Source organism: Diadema antillarum, unplaced genomic scaffold (assembly GCF_040938485.1).
Source record: "Diadema antillarum isolate AM-2024a unplaced genomic scaffold, OU_Dant_1.0 seq00000689_RagTag, whole genome shotgun sequence".
Lineage (NCBI taxonomy): Eukaryota > Metazoa > Echinodermata > Echinoidea > Diadematoida > Diadematidae > Diadema > Diadema antillarum.
In genome coordinates, this window is record NW_027271594.1 from 982,394 (window position 1) to 1,000,064 (window position 17,671).

Here is a 17,671-nt window from a genome sequence, read left to right on the forward strand (position 1 = left end):
TCATAGTCTTTTAATCTTTTAATCTTTTTATAATATAAAAATATAACATCTTTTAATAATTAATATGTTTCTTTTTGGACCACTATTAAGCTAATTTATGGAAGTTTGTCAAAGAGTTTTATCTAATTGAGTTTGAAATCACTTTTTTTGATCATCTTCACTGCGTGAACAAGTCCAGATGATAGAGAAGTCTGGATAATCAATGTCAGACAGTACTGTCACATCAGCTGTAGATATGAATGCAGAAGTCAAAACTGCATCAAAATGATAGCCATATATACGCAGAACAGGGAGATGAAATTGGATGGTTCTAAAAACTTGGCTCATTGCCAACAGTGTTTGAACTTGACTTCTGCACTTTTGCACACTGCATGTACAGCATGCAGCGTTTCCACACACGATCCATGCAGATAATGTAATGGCACAGATGGAAGATAAAGCTATTAAATGTTCCATGTTTTTTTTTCCCCCCATGACACAGCAAAAGGTTGTGGCTTGCACACTGATTTGATATTCAATACAATGTTTTGTTTCTTTGATGGTAATCATGTTATCTTTTTTATTAAACTAAATGTTATTCTCCTCTAGTAAATGACTACAGGCAGAAAAACAATATTGCCTGTGAGCTATTCTCTCCCACTTTCACGAGGACAACGTGAAAGGAATTCAAAGTGAATCATCTGTGCACGCCACGTTGATGCGCTCATGCTGGCGTCATGAGGGCCAGAGTTTCGCCCATTCCTCCATTGCAATCCACCTCACGGACAACCCCATCCTACCCTATCACTCCAAAATGAGTGTGGAGACGGGACAAAATTTTGACTACGAGAGCGAGATCGAGAGAGAGAGGGCGAGAGTAAAAGAGAATAAAGTATGTGGATACAATTTACTCCCAGGGAACCCCCCTTGCGTGAGACCCCTGCCGTACCCGTGGGGACGCCGGGATTTCATGAGCAGCCTGATCAATTGCCCCCGTCTACCACGCCGCCACGTACATTTGTACGATTCGGGGCGGAATCGAGGCGGACATCTTGTTTGCACAAAAATTTGCAGCACATAATGAGACACCTTGCCCAGTTGATTGCATGCCGGAGCTAGTCCACAGAAACAGAGAGGCGGAATTAGAAAAAAACAAGTCATCTTTTGCTTGTTTTTTTTTTCTCTCTCTTTTTATTCACTTCATTCTTCCAAAGTTCAGGATATTATATACATACAAGTATCAAATATATCATCTCCATGCATGCATATGAAAAGAACAAAACCAAGACTAAACTCAACTGTATTTCTACCTGAGCAATATATCTTGTTTTTCCCCCCACAGGTGGTGGTGTTCCTGCATGTATTCCTCCATAACAATATAACATGGGATGCATTTATGTACAACATGCAAGCCTTTATCATGTCTCAAGTTCAGGACTGGAAGAACTACACACACCCTTTGTACACTACATCTCAGCAGGTCTTTGCAGCTGGAAATAAACCTCATCATAGAATGGAAAAAATTATATTTCTTTTATAACCTTGTCCGCCCCCCCTTTAAGGTAATGTGAGTGTAAATCTGATAGCTGATACAGCTTCCAGTCTATGAGGCATCCTCACTACAAGATCACTATCCTCTGTGAAACAAAATATGTAACACACTGCATAATATGCCACAATGCATCAGTTGAAGTTGTCATCAAACCATGGAAGCTTTGTATGCACAGTGGATCTCATCAATATTTTCACAATCTCGTGCTGAAGGACTTCCTGAGCTATTCTTTGGCAGCCTGTCACAGGAAAATGCAAGAACTTTGATTTGCAAAGGGTAAAGTAAAGCAAGATAAAGCATGAAATTTTCACGAATTGGAGCCAATGGTCTTTTTCGTGGCGTGAAATCTTCACAAATACAGTCACTGGCAGTCAATGCATGATGTATATAGTAAAGATAAGAACTTTTGCATGCATTTGAATGTAGTGAATCTTGGCTCTTGCGAAATTGAAATGCATACTAGAGTACTGTACAGAACTTTACAACTATGCCCCGAATAGGGTTTATTGCTAGGTGCTGCTGCTTGGTAACTTGCTGTCATAAACCAATATGACCTTCTATCCCCCCCCCCCAATACCAATTGACACATGATAAACACAGAAAAATAATCAAAATAGAGAGTAAAAACAAAGAAATAAACAAAACAATAACTATTCACAGGAAGTCAGTGCAGCAACGTTATTAATATATCCCATGAGGAGGCTGCAGTCTCATAAATGCTGGCTGTGATTTCATCTGGCCATGAAAAAAAATGCTATGCTCCATGAATGATTAATAACCCCCAGTCCCATAATACATCTTACAGTACAACAGCAACAGCAAATGGTTTGTGAAGTTTTACTGTATTTGAATATATCACAAATATGTTGAATTGCCAAACAAACATGGTAAATACACGTTCAATTGCCAGACACACATAAATCTGCGGGTATTATCTAGACATTACATGGAGAAAGGGGAATGCGGGTGGCTTTTTGCAACGGGCTGGCATGGGTTCGTTATGAGTACCTAAGATTTTAAATGCAGCATGTTGCATTGGATCCAAAGCGGAGCATGAATGCAGCTGCCCTGATACACCCTTGTAGCAATTACGGCCTGCAATACATGTATTCAAGACATAGAAATAAAAGCATTACCAGTATTGACAAACATATCATGCAAGTATGTGTGTGTGTACAGCAAGTTTATTTTCAGACTTTACAAACTGAAGACATTTATCAACTGCATCAGTTACTGTAGTAAACTTTGTTTACTTATAAAATGTGAATAGTCTCTGAGTGAAACCCATTTTCTCTATAAAATGCTTTTACTGGCTGGATAAATTATGTCCCAAACTAAGAAATTTTGTTTCAGAGGACATGGCACAAGTTGTAGATTATGTCTCAGATTGCATTACACCCATATGCTATTACTGAACTGTCTACTTCTTGCATTACAATTTATTATTAATGTCTTATTGTAAAACATCTTTTGAATTGATATTTCAGAGAAGCCCTTGGAGTTTCTCTTTTTGTTCCTTTGTTTGAGGTTTTGGGATTTTTTCTTTTGATGTTTGCGGTTCTACAGTATCTTATCACATTTCCTCGATCAATATCTGTGGTGAAACTGGATAGCACCTCATGCATGTATTCATGTAGCATACTACAGTGTGTGTGTGTGTCTACCCCAAAAATAAAACAAATGACTGCATATAATATGATGAATCGTGATTACCAAACACACATATCTCTACATTAGTCAAAGCCAACCTTTAGCCTCACACACAGTTCACATAACTATGAAATTATAAAATGTTTCTTCTGATAGTATCATTACATTGTACATCCAAATTGTTTAGTGCGTGCAGAATTTAATTCTTTTAAAGGGGATGGCTAGTAACTGATCAGTGTGGGAATCAGTGGGAATGCTGGAGGATGATTGTTCCAATCCCTGTGGGATTCATTTAAGAGTACATTATATATCTATTGTTGTGTGAAAATTATTTGCTCCAGAATGGTCTCATATTCAAGTAATGTGCAGTTTAATGTTTCCAGGTTAGCGTCCCTGGTCAGTGACGGGGCAGTAATCTGCACATTACTTGAATATGAGACCATTCTGAAGCAAATAATTTTCACACAACAGTAGATATATAATGTACTCTTAAATGAATCCCACAAGGATTGGAACAATCATCCCTCAGTATTCCCACTGATTCCCACTGATCGGTTACTAGCCTTCCCCTTTAAAACAGTCTATTACCAAATGAATGTTCAAGGAGCTACAATAAAAGTGATCTATAATTTCTTACACTGTTAGCCAAGCTCTTCCTTTTCAAATTCCTGTTCAAGATTAAACTTGTGCATATTTATTTCCCCCTCCCCTCCCCCCTCCCAAAAAATTATCATCCTCAATTTCATACTCTTCTGAGACATGGACATGGAATGCCTCTGCATTTCTGACACCTTCCGTAACCATGGGCAACCCCTCTGGTCACACCGAGTAAGATACGTCACTGGGGACCCTGCCTTTTGTTGGAGGAGGGGCCTGAGCATTGCATGGAGGGTTCTCCGAAAGTTGTAATGGAATATGGAGAAGGGGCTGGGAGCACTATCGCATTACACTTTTAACCACCTCTACATGTAGACTGCTGCTTCGAAAAAAAGAAAGAAAAAAATCACGGATGTACAATGAGGTTTAGATGCCTGGTGGTATTTATAGAGTTAAAGGAGGGATGCATGACTCCTGAATGCTTAAATCTCCAGAGCCCCTGACTTTTACTGTAAAGAGCAAATTCAGATACAGGAGCGTGCCCAGGTATGTTCCTATTGAGAGAAGCAATGGAAGGGAGGAGGGGGAAGGAAGGATGAAGGAGGCGGGATAGTAGAAGAATATGTCAGATGGCACACCTGTTCAAAAATGCACTTAGTACACACACACACACACACACACACACACACACACACACACACACAAAAGAAAAAAGATTTGTGCTTCCTGTTTCATACGTGCGCTTTCTACTCCGAATACTGCACGTCGAAAACGTTCAGTAGCAGTATGTATTTGTTTAACGCAATTTTAAAAGAAAAAATGAACAAACTGCATGTACGCTTCATATAAATTACAAATATTCTACGTTGTATACAGCTGGGGTGAACTTGTTCATTTCTCACAGGGAGTGCAACATTACCATTGTCATATTTCTCCTAGGATTCTGTAATTTGACACTTTTATTTCAAAGTACATTGTAGGCATACATGTATAAGATAATGAGGTCTGTGCAACAAACATAGTATGGGATGGTACACTTTCCACCCTAAGGGCATCATGATTGCTCTACAGAAGCTGCTCAATTCTTGCAACAACAAAAAAGTGAATTATCATCATCATCATCTTTATTTATTTATTTATTCATTTATTTATTTATTTGTCCATATTACTATTACAAAATGAGAGACATTTTAATAAATTACCATGGGAAAATCTTTTTTTTTCCCATGTAAGATCATAAAAGAATATTTCCTTGCAGTTGTCACCATCCCCCCTCCCCCCCCCCCCCCAAAAAAAAAAAAAATCTTAACCCGGTAATCTGAAGACTTCACTGCTTTTCAAAATAACTTTGCTTACAAGTACCTGACCTGCTGTAAGTCCATGCATGAATATGTTAAATTTACAGATTTAACAGTTAAGCATGCAGACAAGGGAAAAGAGACAACCACGTAACTCCCCTCCCCCTCAGAAAAAAAAAACAACATACACACACACACACATTCTTAAACTGAGGTCACTGAATTAAGGCTCTGCATGACAGATTCTGTTTTTTCGTAACCTCGTTTGCATTCTCCAGTTACGATCTACAGACACTGACTCGTAAGAGGCATATCATAAGTTACAAGAGAGGGTATGATGACGTAAAAAGAAAAAAAAATTCTGCAAGGGAAAAACAAATCAAGAAAACAGCTGAGGTTAGAGACTAGGACGAGAGACGATAGAGACATGATGATACGGAATGAACGAGGTCACTCCTGGCTGTTCGGCCGCTCAGACCGAAGCCCTTGACACCCGGCCTGACAAGCGGAAGGAACCGACGTGCAAGCGTGAATTCCCCGCCAAATTGCCAGTTCTACCAGAGGCACGACAATACCGATGCATAAGACCTGGTTTCCGTCTTCCCCTCTCTCTCCCCCCGGAGGAGATAAATATCGTATTTTTATCCCGCGGCCCTCTATTTTGCAAACAAACGAAGCGTAAAGTAGTTGCCATCGCCAAGAACTTTCTCCTCAATCTCCCTCATCTCTCTTTCTTTCTTTTTTTTTTCATTTGTCGGTGGCTTTTTTTTTTTTTTTGGTGCGTAGTAGTGTTTTTTTTTTTTTTAAGGCAACTTATGAACTTCTCTGGATATGGCTTACATTATACAAACTGCCAATAGCTTTTCAGATACACATTCGCTGACTCTTGATTCTAGCAATTTCTGGGGGAAAAAAAAGTAAAGGTTGTGTTTGCTTTTTAGTTTATTTCTATATCTGAGAAGATGGCTGGATAGCCCATTTTATTAAGCTGCGCGAGTTGGTCTTCCATGGTGTCCAGTTGGATGTTAGGCAGGACCACTTCACCAGGTTATGCATCCTGCTCTTTGCGATGAATGAATAAATGAAGCATTTGAAGGACACAGTGTTTTGCCTTTTACTAGGGGGGAAGGTATGATTACACAAAACACTGCTCGGTAAGACTCGGAAATTGAACCCAGGTCCTTTGCATCTTAAGGCCCAAAAAAAAAAAAATTGTTGCATTGGCGTAACATGAGATTTTCAGATAGGGTCGGTCGGGCAGATTTTTTTTTTTTTGCTACTTGCATTTTACGTGTAAAACTCGTGCTCAGCTCAGTAAACAGTTACAACTGCTGCACCGAATGTACTGTGTTCATCTATTCTACAAATTATTTATGAGGCCGATATTACTGGAATTATACCCCTTCACAGAATTTAAAGATGTTGAAATCCCTATCCTGAATGTTTTCACTTCATATTTTACTATTTTGACTTAGATAAGATAGATGCAAATTGACCCATATGTACGATCTTTTCATCGCACACGGCGATCTCTATTACAGTCCCACATATACAGATTCGTGTAAGTTCTCCACACAAGAAACCTATGGCAAAACTGTGCACAATACATCGCAGTCTGAATGCTACGTATACACTGAATAAATCTTGTTAGAGTACGTGTCCGTGTTGGAAACAGATGACGTACTGATCAAGGAAGGCTTATGCGAGGCGCTAGATCTCTCCCTCGTACATCCGATATCCCCAGAGCCATTTCCACTTCCGGGTTTGTGCGATCGCGATCGCAATCAACAAGATATTTGATATCAATAGCAAAAAAAATTAATAAAAAAACATGGGGTCGGCGGAAGTTTTAGGGTCGGGCGGGTTACGCCAATGCAACAATTTTTTTTTTTTTGGCCTAAGGTAGATGCGCTACCAACTGAGCCAATTAGTCACCACCCTGGTGATTTTGATTTCACAGTGGCCTGAGAAATCAATTAAACATAAAAATTATTAATACAAGAAATCCTCTGGCTACATTGTAACAGGGTAATGATTACAAGAAAAATAAAGAAGAACTGAGCAAAGGCCTAGTCGTGCATACTTTACAGATGAGACATTGTAGAGTCCCTTGCAATCTCTTTCGAGGTTATTCCAATGACTTGTTGCACTGCCATGATACCTACTGTACATGATCCACAGCACTGTGAGGGTTAAAGCTGTATAAAAGTTACTGGAGCAAAAGACACGATCCACAAGCCTACTTGTTTCTCCTCGAATGCCCTCCCATCCCCCAAACTTTTTCCCTCTTTAACAACCCTTTATTCAAATTCAGAATTGTGCTTGTTTCAAGTAAGGCAACATTCCATGCCAACTCAGGTGTCCACAAAATGCGGTAGTGACGTTCTACCGGCTGGCCTCCAGGGTAAGATCCGTCCTTGTTCACCCTTCGTTTACGACTGATACCCCAAATCGTCGCAGGGGATGCCAGTGGAGGTGGTGGCAGTCCACTTTGATCACACAGGAGAAGAAACCATTGCTACTTCATGCATGTTGCCTCGAGGAAAGGAGTAGGGGCCTGCGGAAATTAGCAGGGTTCCACGGACCCATTTTTCAGGGGGCAACTGAAGCCCACTGACCGGCACATGATCATAAAACTTGCAATTTAAAGCTCTTAAAACAACAATCAATCTGTATGAACTGCATTCATCTTATAACACTGCAGCACAAAAAGCATTTGATATTCTTTGGTATCTTTGTATCAAAAATCTAAATTCCCAGAGATCTTGAAATTATTTTTATGGTAAAGATTCATATCTCCTCTATTGAGTAATGATGTCTTACTCATAATTTTAATGTCAAGAATGACCGATTGCTTACAAATTCCATGACAACCTAAATTTTGTGAATGATTTTTTATTTCCTGCCATTGATCTCTCTCTAGAGACAGATTTTGGACAGATTTGCTACTGTACCGCTTTGGTCGGATAGCTTGCCATGTGGAAGCTTGGCAGTTGGTTTTTAACCAGCATGAAATAAAGTAAGCGCGAAACCAGAATACTGCCATCACATAATAATCAAAGCATCAAAATTTCAATTCAAGACAAAAACTTGCCCTGAGCTTGCTATCTGCACATCAGTTGTAATGATATCAACAAGTACAACCGCTCATGTACAAGATCTAAAGCATCATTTTGTTAGCACTTACAAGTATGCCTTCTGACAAACCTTTTATGCTAAAATTCTCACAGATCCTGTATGCCAAAGTTAATGAGATTGGAGCCTGCCAGCACTCTTTAGACTTTATTTCAGCCTTTCACTTAAAACATCTAAAATTTGAAAAACACTCTCAAAAGAAAATTGGAGTTCATTGGTATGACTTCAAAATGAAATGTCACTATGCATTTCCTTTGACAGCATAAACAACAACAAAATAGAACTGCAGAAGTTTCAATGAAATTGGATACCAAAGGTAACTAGAAATGTCGCTATGGCGACTGTTATGCCTCCGCCATAATGCATGATTCTCCTAATAGGTCTAGATAGTTCATGTGGACAATGTGTGATTACATTTTCACAAAACTGGCAAAATATTGAAATGACAAGTTTGTCACAAATGTGTTGAATGTTCACCTTCCTTGACCTTGGTTTAATTGGATGAATAGGAGAGCATGTATTTGGGGATTTAAGGACTTTAACTTGACTTTGACCCATTCATACATTTATGCATTGAGTAATTTTCATAGTACCGGTATGGAGAAAAAGTGCAATTTCTGTACTGAATAGTAAATTGTTACCATGTTCATCTGGCCTTTGACCCTAAAATTCATAAGATAATGACTTTCAGGTAGAACATGCATAGATATGCAGTAAGTTTCCCGATAAATTGAGCCACTTCTGAGATATGGAGGAAAAAGTTAGTTCAGCACTTTCACTTGATCTTTGACCTTTGACCTTTGAGGCAATAAAAAAGAAAAAGAAAAAAAAACTCTCCAGAGAATTTCTATTAGGTTACACATGCATACACCAAGTGTAAAAAAAAGAATACTAATCCTGCTGGCATTGCATGAACATGAGGGAAATAGTAAAATTTTGAAGTGTTGCACTTGACCTTTGACCCCTGACCTTTGACCCATGAACCCTACATTCTCTAGATAATCACTGCCAGTCAGTACATGTACATATACTATGTTCCATGAAGATACCTTGAACAATTTTCCAATTTACAGAGAAAAAAAAAGAAGTTTTAATACTTTTACTCGACCTTTTGACCTTTGACCTTTGACCTCATGACCCAAACTTTCACCAGAGAATCTAAATTGGGTAATACATGCATACACTAAGTTACAAGAAAATATCTTCAGGCATTGCATAGATATGGTGGAAATAGTGAAATTTTATGTATTTGACCTTGACCTTTTGACCTTTGACCTTGAGCACGTGCACCCAAAAGTTGACAGGCACAACTTCACCCCCTAATACACATACATGCCAAGTTTCATAAGGATACCTCAACAGCTTTTGATAGTTACCTTGTCCACAAAATTCATTACGGACGGACGGAAAGACGGACGGACGGACGGAAGGACGGACGGATGGACGGACGGAAGGACGGACGGACGGACGGACGGACGGACGGACGGACAACCCGAAAACATAATGCCTCCGGCACCACTTCGTGGCGGAGGCATAAAAATAACCTAATTTCAGAGAACATTATGCTTCCATGGAACAACAAAAGAGCCAATAATCTTTATGCAAATTAGGTGAGTTGATGATGTCATAGCATCACAAGTTTTCAAGGCAATGGAGGATAATGCAACAACTTGGTAATAAATTGTAGGGAAAACAACTTTATAAAACAAACCTTTTTTGGACAGTACTCAGTCGCTTTAGTGTACTGTTATGGCAATGTATACCAAATATACATTTTCAATGATATACTTTTGAATGCTAATGGTTTTCAACTTCATATTTCTGAGTCCCTGCCTTAAAGGACAAGTTCACCTTCATAAACATAAGGATTGAGAGAATGCAACAATAATAGTAGAACACATCAGTGAAAGTTTGAGGAAAGTTGGACAATCGATGCAAAAGTTATGAATTTTTAAAATGTTTGCGTTGGAACCGCTGGATGAGGAGACTACTACAGCTTGTGAGTCATATGCGTACAACAGTATAAAGAAAATGTAAAAGAAAATTCAACATATTTTCACTTTTTTCGCATAATAAAAGAGCACTTGACTTGCCTCTTTCTATAGGCGGGGGGAACAATATTACCCATAACATTTGTCGGTAACGAGTCAGGGGAATGTGTACTTTTTTCAAAAGATGGAATTTTGTGAAATTCTCTTTATATTTTCCTTGTATTGTTGTACGCATGTGACATCTAAGTTATTCACACACTGCAGTAGTCTTCTCATCCAGCGGTTACTGCACAACAACTTCAAAAATTCATAACTTTTGAACGGATTGTCTGATTTTCCTCAAACTTTCACTGATGTGTTCTACTAAATATTGCTACATTCTCTCAATCCTTATGTTTATGAAGGTGAACTTGTCCTTTAAAACCTCAAGCTATGTCTAAATTCTTTCGGAAGTCCAGATGCAAAAAAGACCAACAGACCCCCAAAAACAAAACATAACTGTAAGCAATCTAAACCCCAAATTTACAGCCACCAAAAAGAAACCGCTTTTGCCTTGGATATCCATCACCTGTTTACAAGACCAAAATGCCAGAAGAGAATGATAACAAAGAATATATGATTCAAATACCGATGGTACACATATCAACTGCCCTGAAATTGTGCTATAAACTGTGGGGAAACAATTACAGGCACAGGTTTTTTTTTTTTTTGTGAGTGTTTTTGTTTTTGCTTTTTACTTTTTGTTTTCACCTCATTGAGCTCGGTAACCTTTAGCGAAAAGGGGACGAGAAAGTGCAGTACGTCCACTGATAACCTCACTGCCCTGACTTTTTTTCATCTTCTTTCTACATAGGGTGTTAACCAGCGCTCTAAATTATTTACAATAATCCGGATTGCCGCAGCGGCCATACCGTTTAAAAAACCACCTGGGTTCCACGGCTCGGAAGATAAGGACCAATTAGCATCACGTATCAAACTCATTAAGTAGACACTTTCCCCATTTTAACCTCCTGGCCTGGTTTTATTACAAGAAGGTGACTCAGAGTGGGGTGGGATGGGACGGAGGAAGAGGAAAAGACAGGCAAGGGATGAACAAGGCACAGAATCTGACTTTGAATCAATTATAAAGAAACAGTCAAAATCTTGAAAATTTTAACTTGAAAACTCTTAAATTGGAATATTAAAAACTATGATCTGACTTCGACATTTAAAAGTCAATGGGGAAGAAGAAAAAAAACAACAACAACCTCCCCAATGGTTCCCTTGGGAGGTATGCCTGTAAAAGAACATGAAACACAACAAGAACAAAAGACAAGGAATATAAACCCTATGCAGCCAAGGCACTGCAAGAAAATTCTCTCTCACCACAGCAAGGGCAATGCACTGTTGACAGGTAAAAGTGCCTATTCATATCACTTGCCCCACAAGTAGGTTCTAGATGCCCTGCTGGTGAATGGGAAAGTGGGACTGATAATACCTTGCCAACTACAATGTATATATCAATACTTTTCATCAACAATGGAAAGACTATAAAGTGTAAAATTGGGAAGAGATTATGACCAATAAAAATGCTCTATTCCCATACATCTTTATTCTATGAAATACATTAAAAGCACTGAGATTTATCTTCTCGCACCAGATACAAACACTACAGACCATCCTTTGAAATTATTATAGCATGGTAAATTACAATATCTCAGATCTATTTTTGTTTGCAATGTAAACTGAATACTGATACGTAGGTGCAGATTCAGTGGCAAAGGAAAGGCCACCTGCTGGCTGACACAATTAAATTTGCTTGTATAGCAACTGTGTCAAATTTTAGGCTACCAATGTACAATGTATGTGTGAATTTAGGGCCTAGATATTTCATTCCTAAAAGGTTTTGCATCATACAAAGTCGTAGAGGCGCCACTGTCCTGTGTTCTCTCAGTGATGATTTTCGATTTCTGTCAAGTTGGATTTCTTATCCTGAAGCAGAGATGCTGACATTTTGTGTGGTGTGAATGTTGGCTCTGAAAGAAAAGGATAATGACTGCATCGATCTGACTTCAGTCGCTAACAGTTCTTTGATCACGAAAAAACTGACAATAATGATGATCACTGTACACATTCATGCTGTAAACTATCTGATCTGGAATCATAATTTCATACTAGTTTTAAAACTTTACATCTACTCTCTTGAGCATTCCTTTTTAATGCATAAGTTTATGAACTACAGTTAACCCACACATTCTGCAAACAAAAATAAATTCTACTACAAATCTCTAGAGCAGTACATTTGTAAGCCCTTGAAGGCAAACTATTGCATTAGATAGGGTGTAGGTTGAGGCTTCATCTGCAATGTCATTGACCTCAAGGACACATCAATCACTAATCATCTTGACAGGAATGTTGGTCAGATGCAATTTGCAAGTCATTTATTGATTTTTTGTTGTCGTTGTTGTTGCCTGGTACTTTGTACTGCCATCATGGCCTCCATTGATTTGCTGTTGGCCCTCGGCGTTGATTTGCAATGATTTGCACCTTGAATGCAACGAATGCCATTAACTGCCTGCGCTGTATCTCTGCACTGGTACTTGTCCAGCAAATTAGAGGAAATAACACAATCCACATCAAATTAAACTTCTCACATTTTATAAACAGCTACATCTATGGATACTGTAATAGCCAGACCCCCACTTCACTGTTTTGGATACATGCAGTGAAATAAATCAATGTACCGGGTACTCTGCTAATGATTAATTCTTCTTCTTCTTCTTCTTCTTCTCCTGATTAAGTCTGCCTCCTTCAATAGACTGAAGATTCTTGCAGACTGGTGCTATTTATATTATAATACAATTTATTTACAGATATTTACAAGCACATAGAAAATATGACGAAAATAACTAGCCACTGTGATCAACCGTTAGACAGTTTCGAAATGATCCCACAGATGGCGCTGAAACAATTTCTGACGACAGGGAATTCCAGTTCCTTACAGTTCTTGGGAAGAACGAATGGCGATGCGATTCAGTTCTCGAATATGGTACCTGATAGGAGTGTGGTTGCGAGGCTCTCGTCCACTGAGTAGCCTGTTTGATAATATAGTCCTGTGCTGAAAGAGGTGTAAGATTATTGTGTATTTTGTACATCATAATTAGCCTGTCATTTTCTCTGCGCTGTTCCAGAGTGGTCCAATTAAGTTCTTGTAGCATTTTGGTAACACTCGAGGTGTTATGATAGCATAACACAAGCTTTGGTGTTATGTCCTGCATATGACAGCTTATACGAAAGAATCCTGCATACAAGCCATACCAAATCTGGACAATTATTGTGACTGTACTGTAGGAAAGTATAACCCGTTGAGTAACAGTTTGATTTTATTACAACACGCATTTCCCATGGACGCTTGCCCGAGTGTACTTGGGACTTGTCCTCAACAATTAATAGAAGAGTACAACTATAGCTGTATAAAAACAAAATATGCAATTCCAAGTGTGAAATCTACCTGAAATTGGAAATTGGAAATTGGAAAGTGCCTATTAGTAGGATCCTTCAGAGAATACGTGGAAATCATTGGAAAATGGGGCCTAAATCTACACTTGTCACCACAAATCACCATACAGTGATGTACAAAGTCCCCTTTTGCCAATTTCAGCCACAATCAATGTTTGCAAACATCCATTACTCCAATTCCTTTACATGTGAAGCTTACATGTACATTAGCCGCAGTCACACTCGCAAGAAATCATAAAGATTAAGATTGTGAAGTCTCTTTGACATTTGCTCGTCTGTCCATATTGGCAGCCAAACATCTTGATAAAGTGTTCTCGAAGTCTGGGTCACTGTACTGCAAGTGCACACGAAAGAGGAAGGAGAGCGCCATCTGACAGCAAGTGACTATGACGGAATGATGCGCACACGTATTGTATCACAGTGGCTGCGGTCATACTCGCAAAAGATCAAGAAGTTTAAGATTATGAAGCCTTGCAATCGTTGGATCGAAAAAGTTCAGGTAACTAATGCGCGTACACAAGAAAGAAGAAAGAGTACGCCGTCTGACAACTAACAATTGTAACAAACCAATGCACACAGGTGCCTCGCATAGTGGCACTACCTCAAATCCACCAATCAATGCCGCAAACAGATGGCGGACTGGTCACATGACAAGTTTATGTTGTGAGCGTTCAAATGTCCCTAGTTTGAGTGGGAAGTTTCGTTAAAAAAATTCACAAGAAGTTCTACGGGAAATCTGCGGTCACTCTGGCAAAACTTTGAGATCTTAAAGATCGCGACCTTTTAATAAACTTCTTGATCATTTGCCTGTGTGACCGGGGCTAATACCTGAAAGCTTTGCAAGCACCGCTCGCAAACAGATGGTGGACTGGTCATGTGACAAACTTTGCGAAGTTTCAGTTGCTTGTGTTCACACAGCCCAGAGAACAAGAAGATTGGTGGGGGTCCAGAAAATATCTCCGAATGAGTGGGAAGTTTTGTGAGAAGTTTTGCAAGAAGTTTGTGGTCACACACTGGCAAAACTTGGAGATCTTAAACTTTGCGATCTTCTGCCAGTGTGACCATGACTATTGTAACTCGCACTTCATGCAGCACATTGGGCATGTTTCTACTGGATGATAAACATTTGAGGTGTTGCAAAATGATATTACGTGATGTGCACACTGGTAACACCTCATATTCTTCCTCAGTAGAAGCGCATTGGGTTATGGATGATGGGAGGTAATGCACAGTGATCCGTCGTCTACATTTTTAGGTAGTCGATGCAGGGTGCTGCATAATTTACACTATTTTCAGTAGAATAAGAGCAGGTAAAAAAATCTGCGATGTGCCGGAAATCTCAAGTTCGTAATGATAGATAACACGCATCATCAAACTGATCAGAAGGTGGCATGCACGTGACCTGATTGCTGACCTAATGCTATGCGACTTCCTACTTGACAAATTTTGCAAAGTTCCCTCGTATAACCCTGCATCTCCGCATACAATGTACTTCATTATTCAGTAGAAGCAGTTCAGGTAATAAAAAATAATGAGGTGATGCAGGTAACAAAAATTTGCAGTGATGCAAGGTGATACAAGGTGTCTGGCAGAATTATGGGACGATGTTCTCTAACCTTCAATATGCACATAGGTATGAAATATTGAAACATTTTGGTGGGGTAAATGATGAGACTTTGTCAATGGCACTCACCTGTACAGTGGAACAGTGTCTGTCAAACATCTACAGCCGAGTGTTCTGGCGTGTCCCTGGTTGCACGGTTGATGTCGCTGTAGATGTACGTCGTGTGGTGCGTGTCAAACGTCTCCTTTGTCGCCTGCTTCATCTGTGTGCACAGTCGCAGGATCTCCTTTCGTCGCATGAAGAGAATAACCAAGGCGAGGAATCCGATAATGCTGAGCACGGTGATGAGGAGAATGTAGGAGTCCGACAGCTGGTCATCACTGTTCACGTTTGTAATCTCTGTGCAGTTCAACTCATTTGCTTTGAATGAAACAAGCTCCTGGCCTTCGTGCACAAAGCTGCCTGGGGCGCACGTTAGTTCTTCCACATCCACAATGGACACTTTGGTCTCGTTGAGCCACTGAAGAAAGTCCTCCAGCTCGCAGTTACAGACCAGTGGGTTGCCTGTTAAATTGACAGTCAACTCGGGAAACTCATCCCAGTTCTTGAGAGTGTCCTTTACGAGATTCGGAATTTGATTCATGCTCAGGTCAATGAAAGTCAGAGCGGGCAGCCACGTGGCCTCGAAGGTCCCCGGAACCACGATGGCCAGGGAATTATTTTGCAGATGGATTCGGCTGAGGGCAGAGGGTCTTGAATCGTTCAAGGTGGGACTTTCGTCAAAGTGGAAGGTGTTGATATTGAGGGCGCTAAGCTGGTTGTCGTTCAGCCACAGCTCTTCTAGTCTCTCCAAGCCCCCGAGGGATAGCGTGTTTGTAAGCTTTGATGTGAGGTTCAGCACCAGTGCTTGATTCAGACTCAGTTCTAAAAGGTTTGGGAGACTGGTGAAAGTTTGGTTCGAGTCTAGTCTGAGGGCATTATCATCTAACACTAAACGCTCCAAAGCTGGAAAGCAGCTTGAACTAAAAGACCTGCTCGCTGCAAACTGTATCTGATTGTCAGACAAGTCCAAACTCCTGAGCGCCGGCAAGGTGCCAAACACGTCCTCGCAACCGCTCAGACTGCTCCGCGAGTTCTGCGTGATCGTCAGCATCTCGAGGCCCTGGCGGACGTTTGCTTGCTGCAGGTCTGCGAGGCTCGGCCAGTATCCGGAGCAGGTCAAGTTCGAACCTGCGCAGCTGCACCTCAACGGCACGGGGCTGAGCTCACACGTCTGGTTCTCGGCAGAAGACAGGAATGGAAGCACGAAAGCAAGGCAGATGAAAAATGATCGCAGCGCACTCATGTTGGCTGGCGTACTCTCCCTATGGTTCCCCTCTATAATGATGATGGTGGAAATTTCCGACTGAACAGTCCTCTCTCGTGAGTGGAGTTTCTACTTCACCGAAAGCATGCTGCCAGATCTAGCCTGCGAAAGAGAAGGTTATAATACAAGCATTTTAAGGCACAGACACCCTGTTTGTTGCTTGTGCAATTATACAAACAGCAACTAAAAATTATGTGGCTTACAACAATCTTAATAGATCTATACAAGCATATCACAATGAACTTCAAAAAGCTAACCATATTCAACATTTATATTTAAAAGCGTAAAAATTATCATTTAGTGAGCTTGACAATCGTTCAGCGAAGACAGCTTGATAAGCTTGATAATCTTTCTGCAAAGATAGCTTGTGCAATGATACAAACAGCAACTAAAAATGATGTGGCTTACAAGAATCTTAATAGATCTATATACAAGCATATCACTATGTATGGTACTTCACAAAGCTATAATCAACATTTATATAAATATAAAAGTGTAAAAATTATCATTAAGTGAGCTTGGTAATCATTCAGCGAAGACAGTGCTGAAACTTCAAATACATGTATTCACAACTTTTGAACGAATTGTCTGAGTTTTCTCAAACTTCCAGGGATGTATTCTAATACTATTAAATATTGCTGCATTCTTTCAGTCATGTGTAAAAGGTGAACTTGTCCATTTTAAATGTCACATAACGACAACTCACTCACATTGTATGCGAATCAAGCATTTGTGTTCAACTGTAACACAGCACATACACAGACACACATGTAGAGACAACAGAATATTATGGTTTGTCACCAGGGGATAACGGCACCCCCCCCCCCCAAAAAAAAAAATGAAATGCATGGTGAAACAACATTTGCTCTGGTCTTATTTTCTCCAAGGATTTACGGTAAGGGTTAGGGTTGTGATGGAGATTTAGATTTAGTTTATTGTGAGGATTAGGATTAGGGTTAGGGGTATGTTTTAGGGGAGAATTTATGTTTGGCTTTATAGGGTGCATATATTTTATGGCAGCAATTGTCACAGGAGCAACTA

At 39.8% G+C, this 17,671-nt stretch overlaps 1 protein-coding gene across 1 annotated transcript in view; it reads right to left on the reverse strand.

Annotated features, from left to right (window-relative positions):
- Positions 1-16,609, reverse strand: part of LOC139737332 (uncharacterized) — a 54,889-nt gene extending 38,280 nt beyond the window's left edge. The window contains exon 1 of the mRNA XM_071648010.1: positions 15,394-16,609. Coding sequence (XP_071504111.1) covers positions 15,416-16,609 — 1,194 coding nt within the window. The 3' untranslated portion in view covers positions 15,394-15,415. The remainder of the gene's footprint in view (positions 1-15,393) is intronic.
- Positions 16,610-17,671: the final 1,062 nt, after the last annotated feature.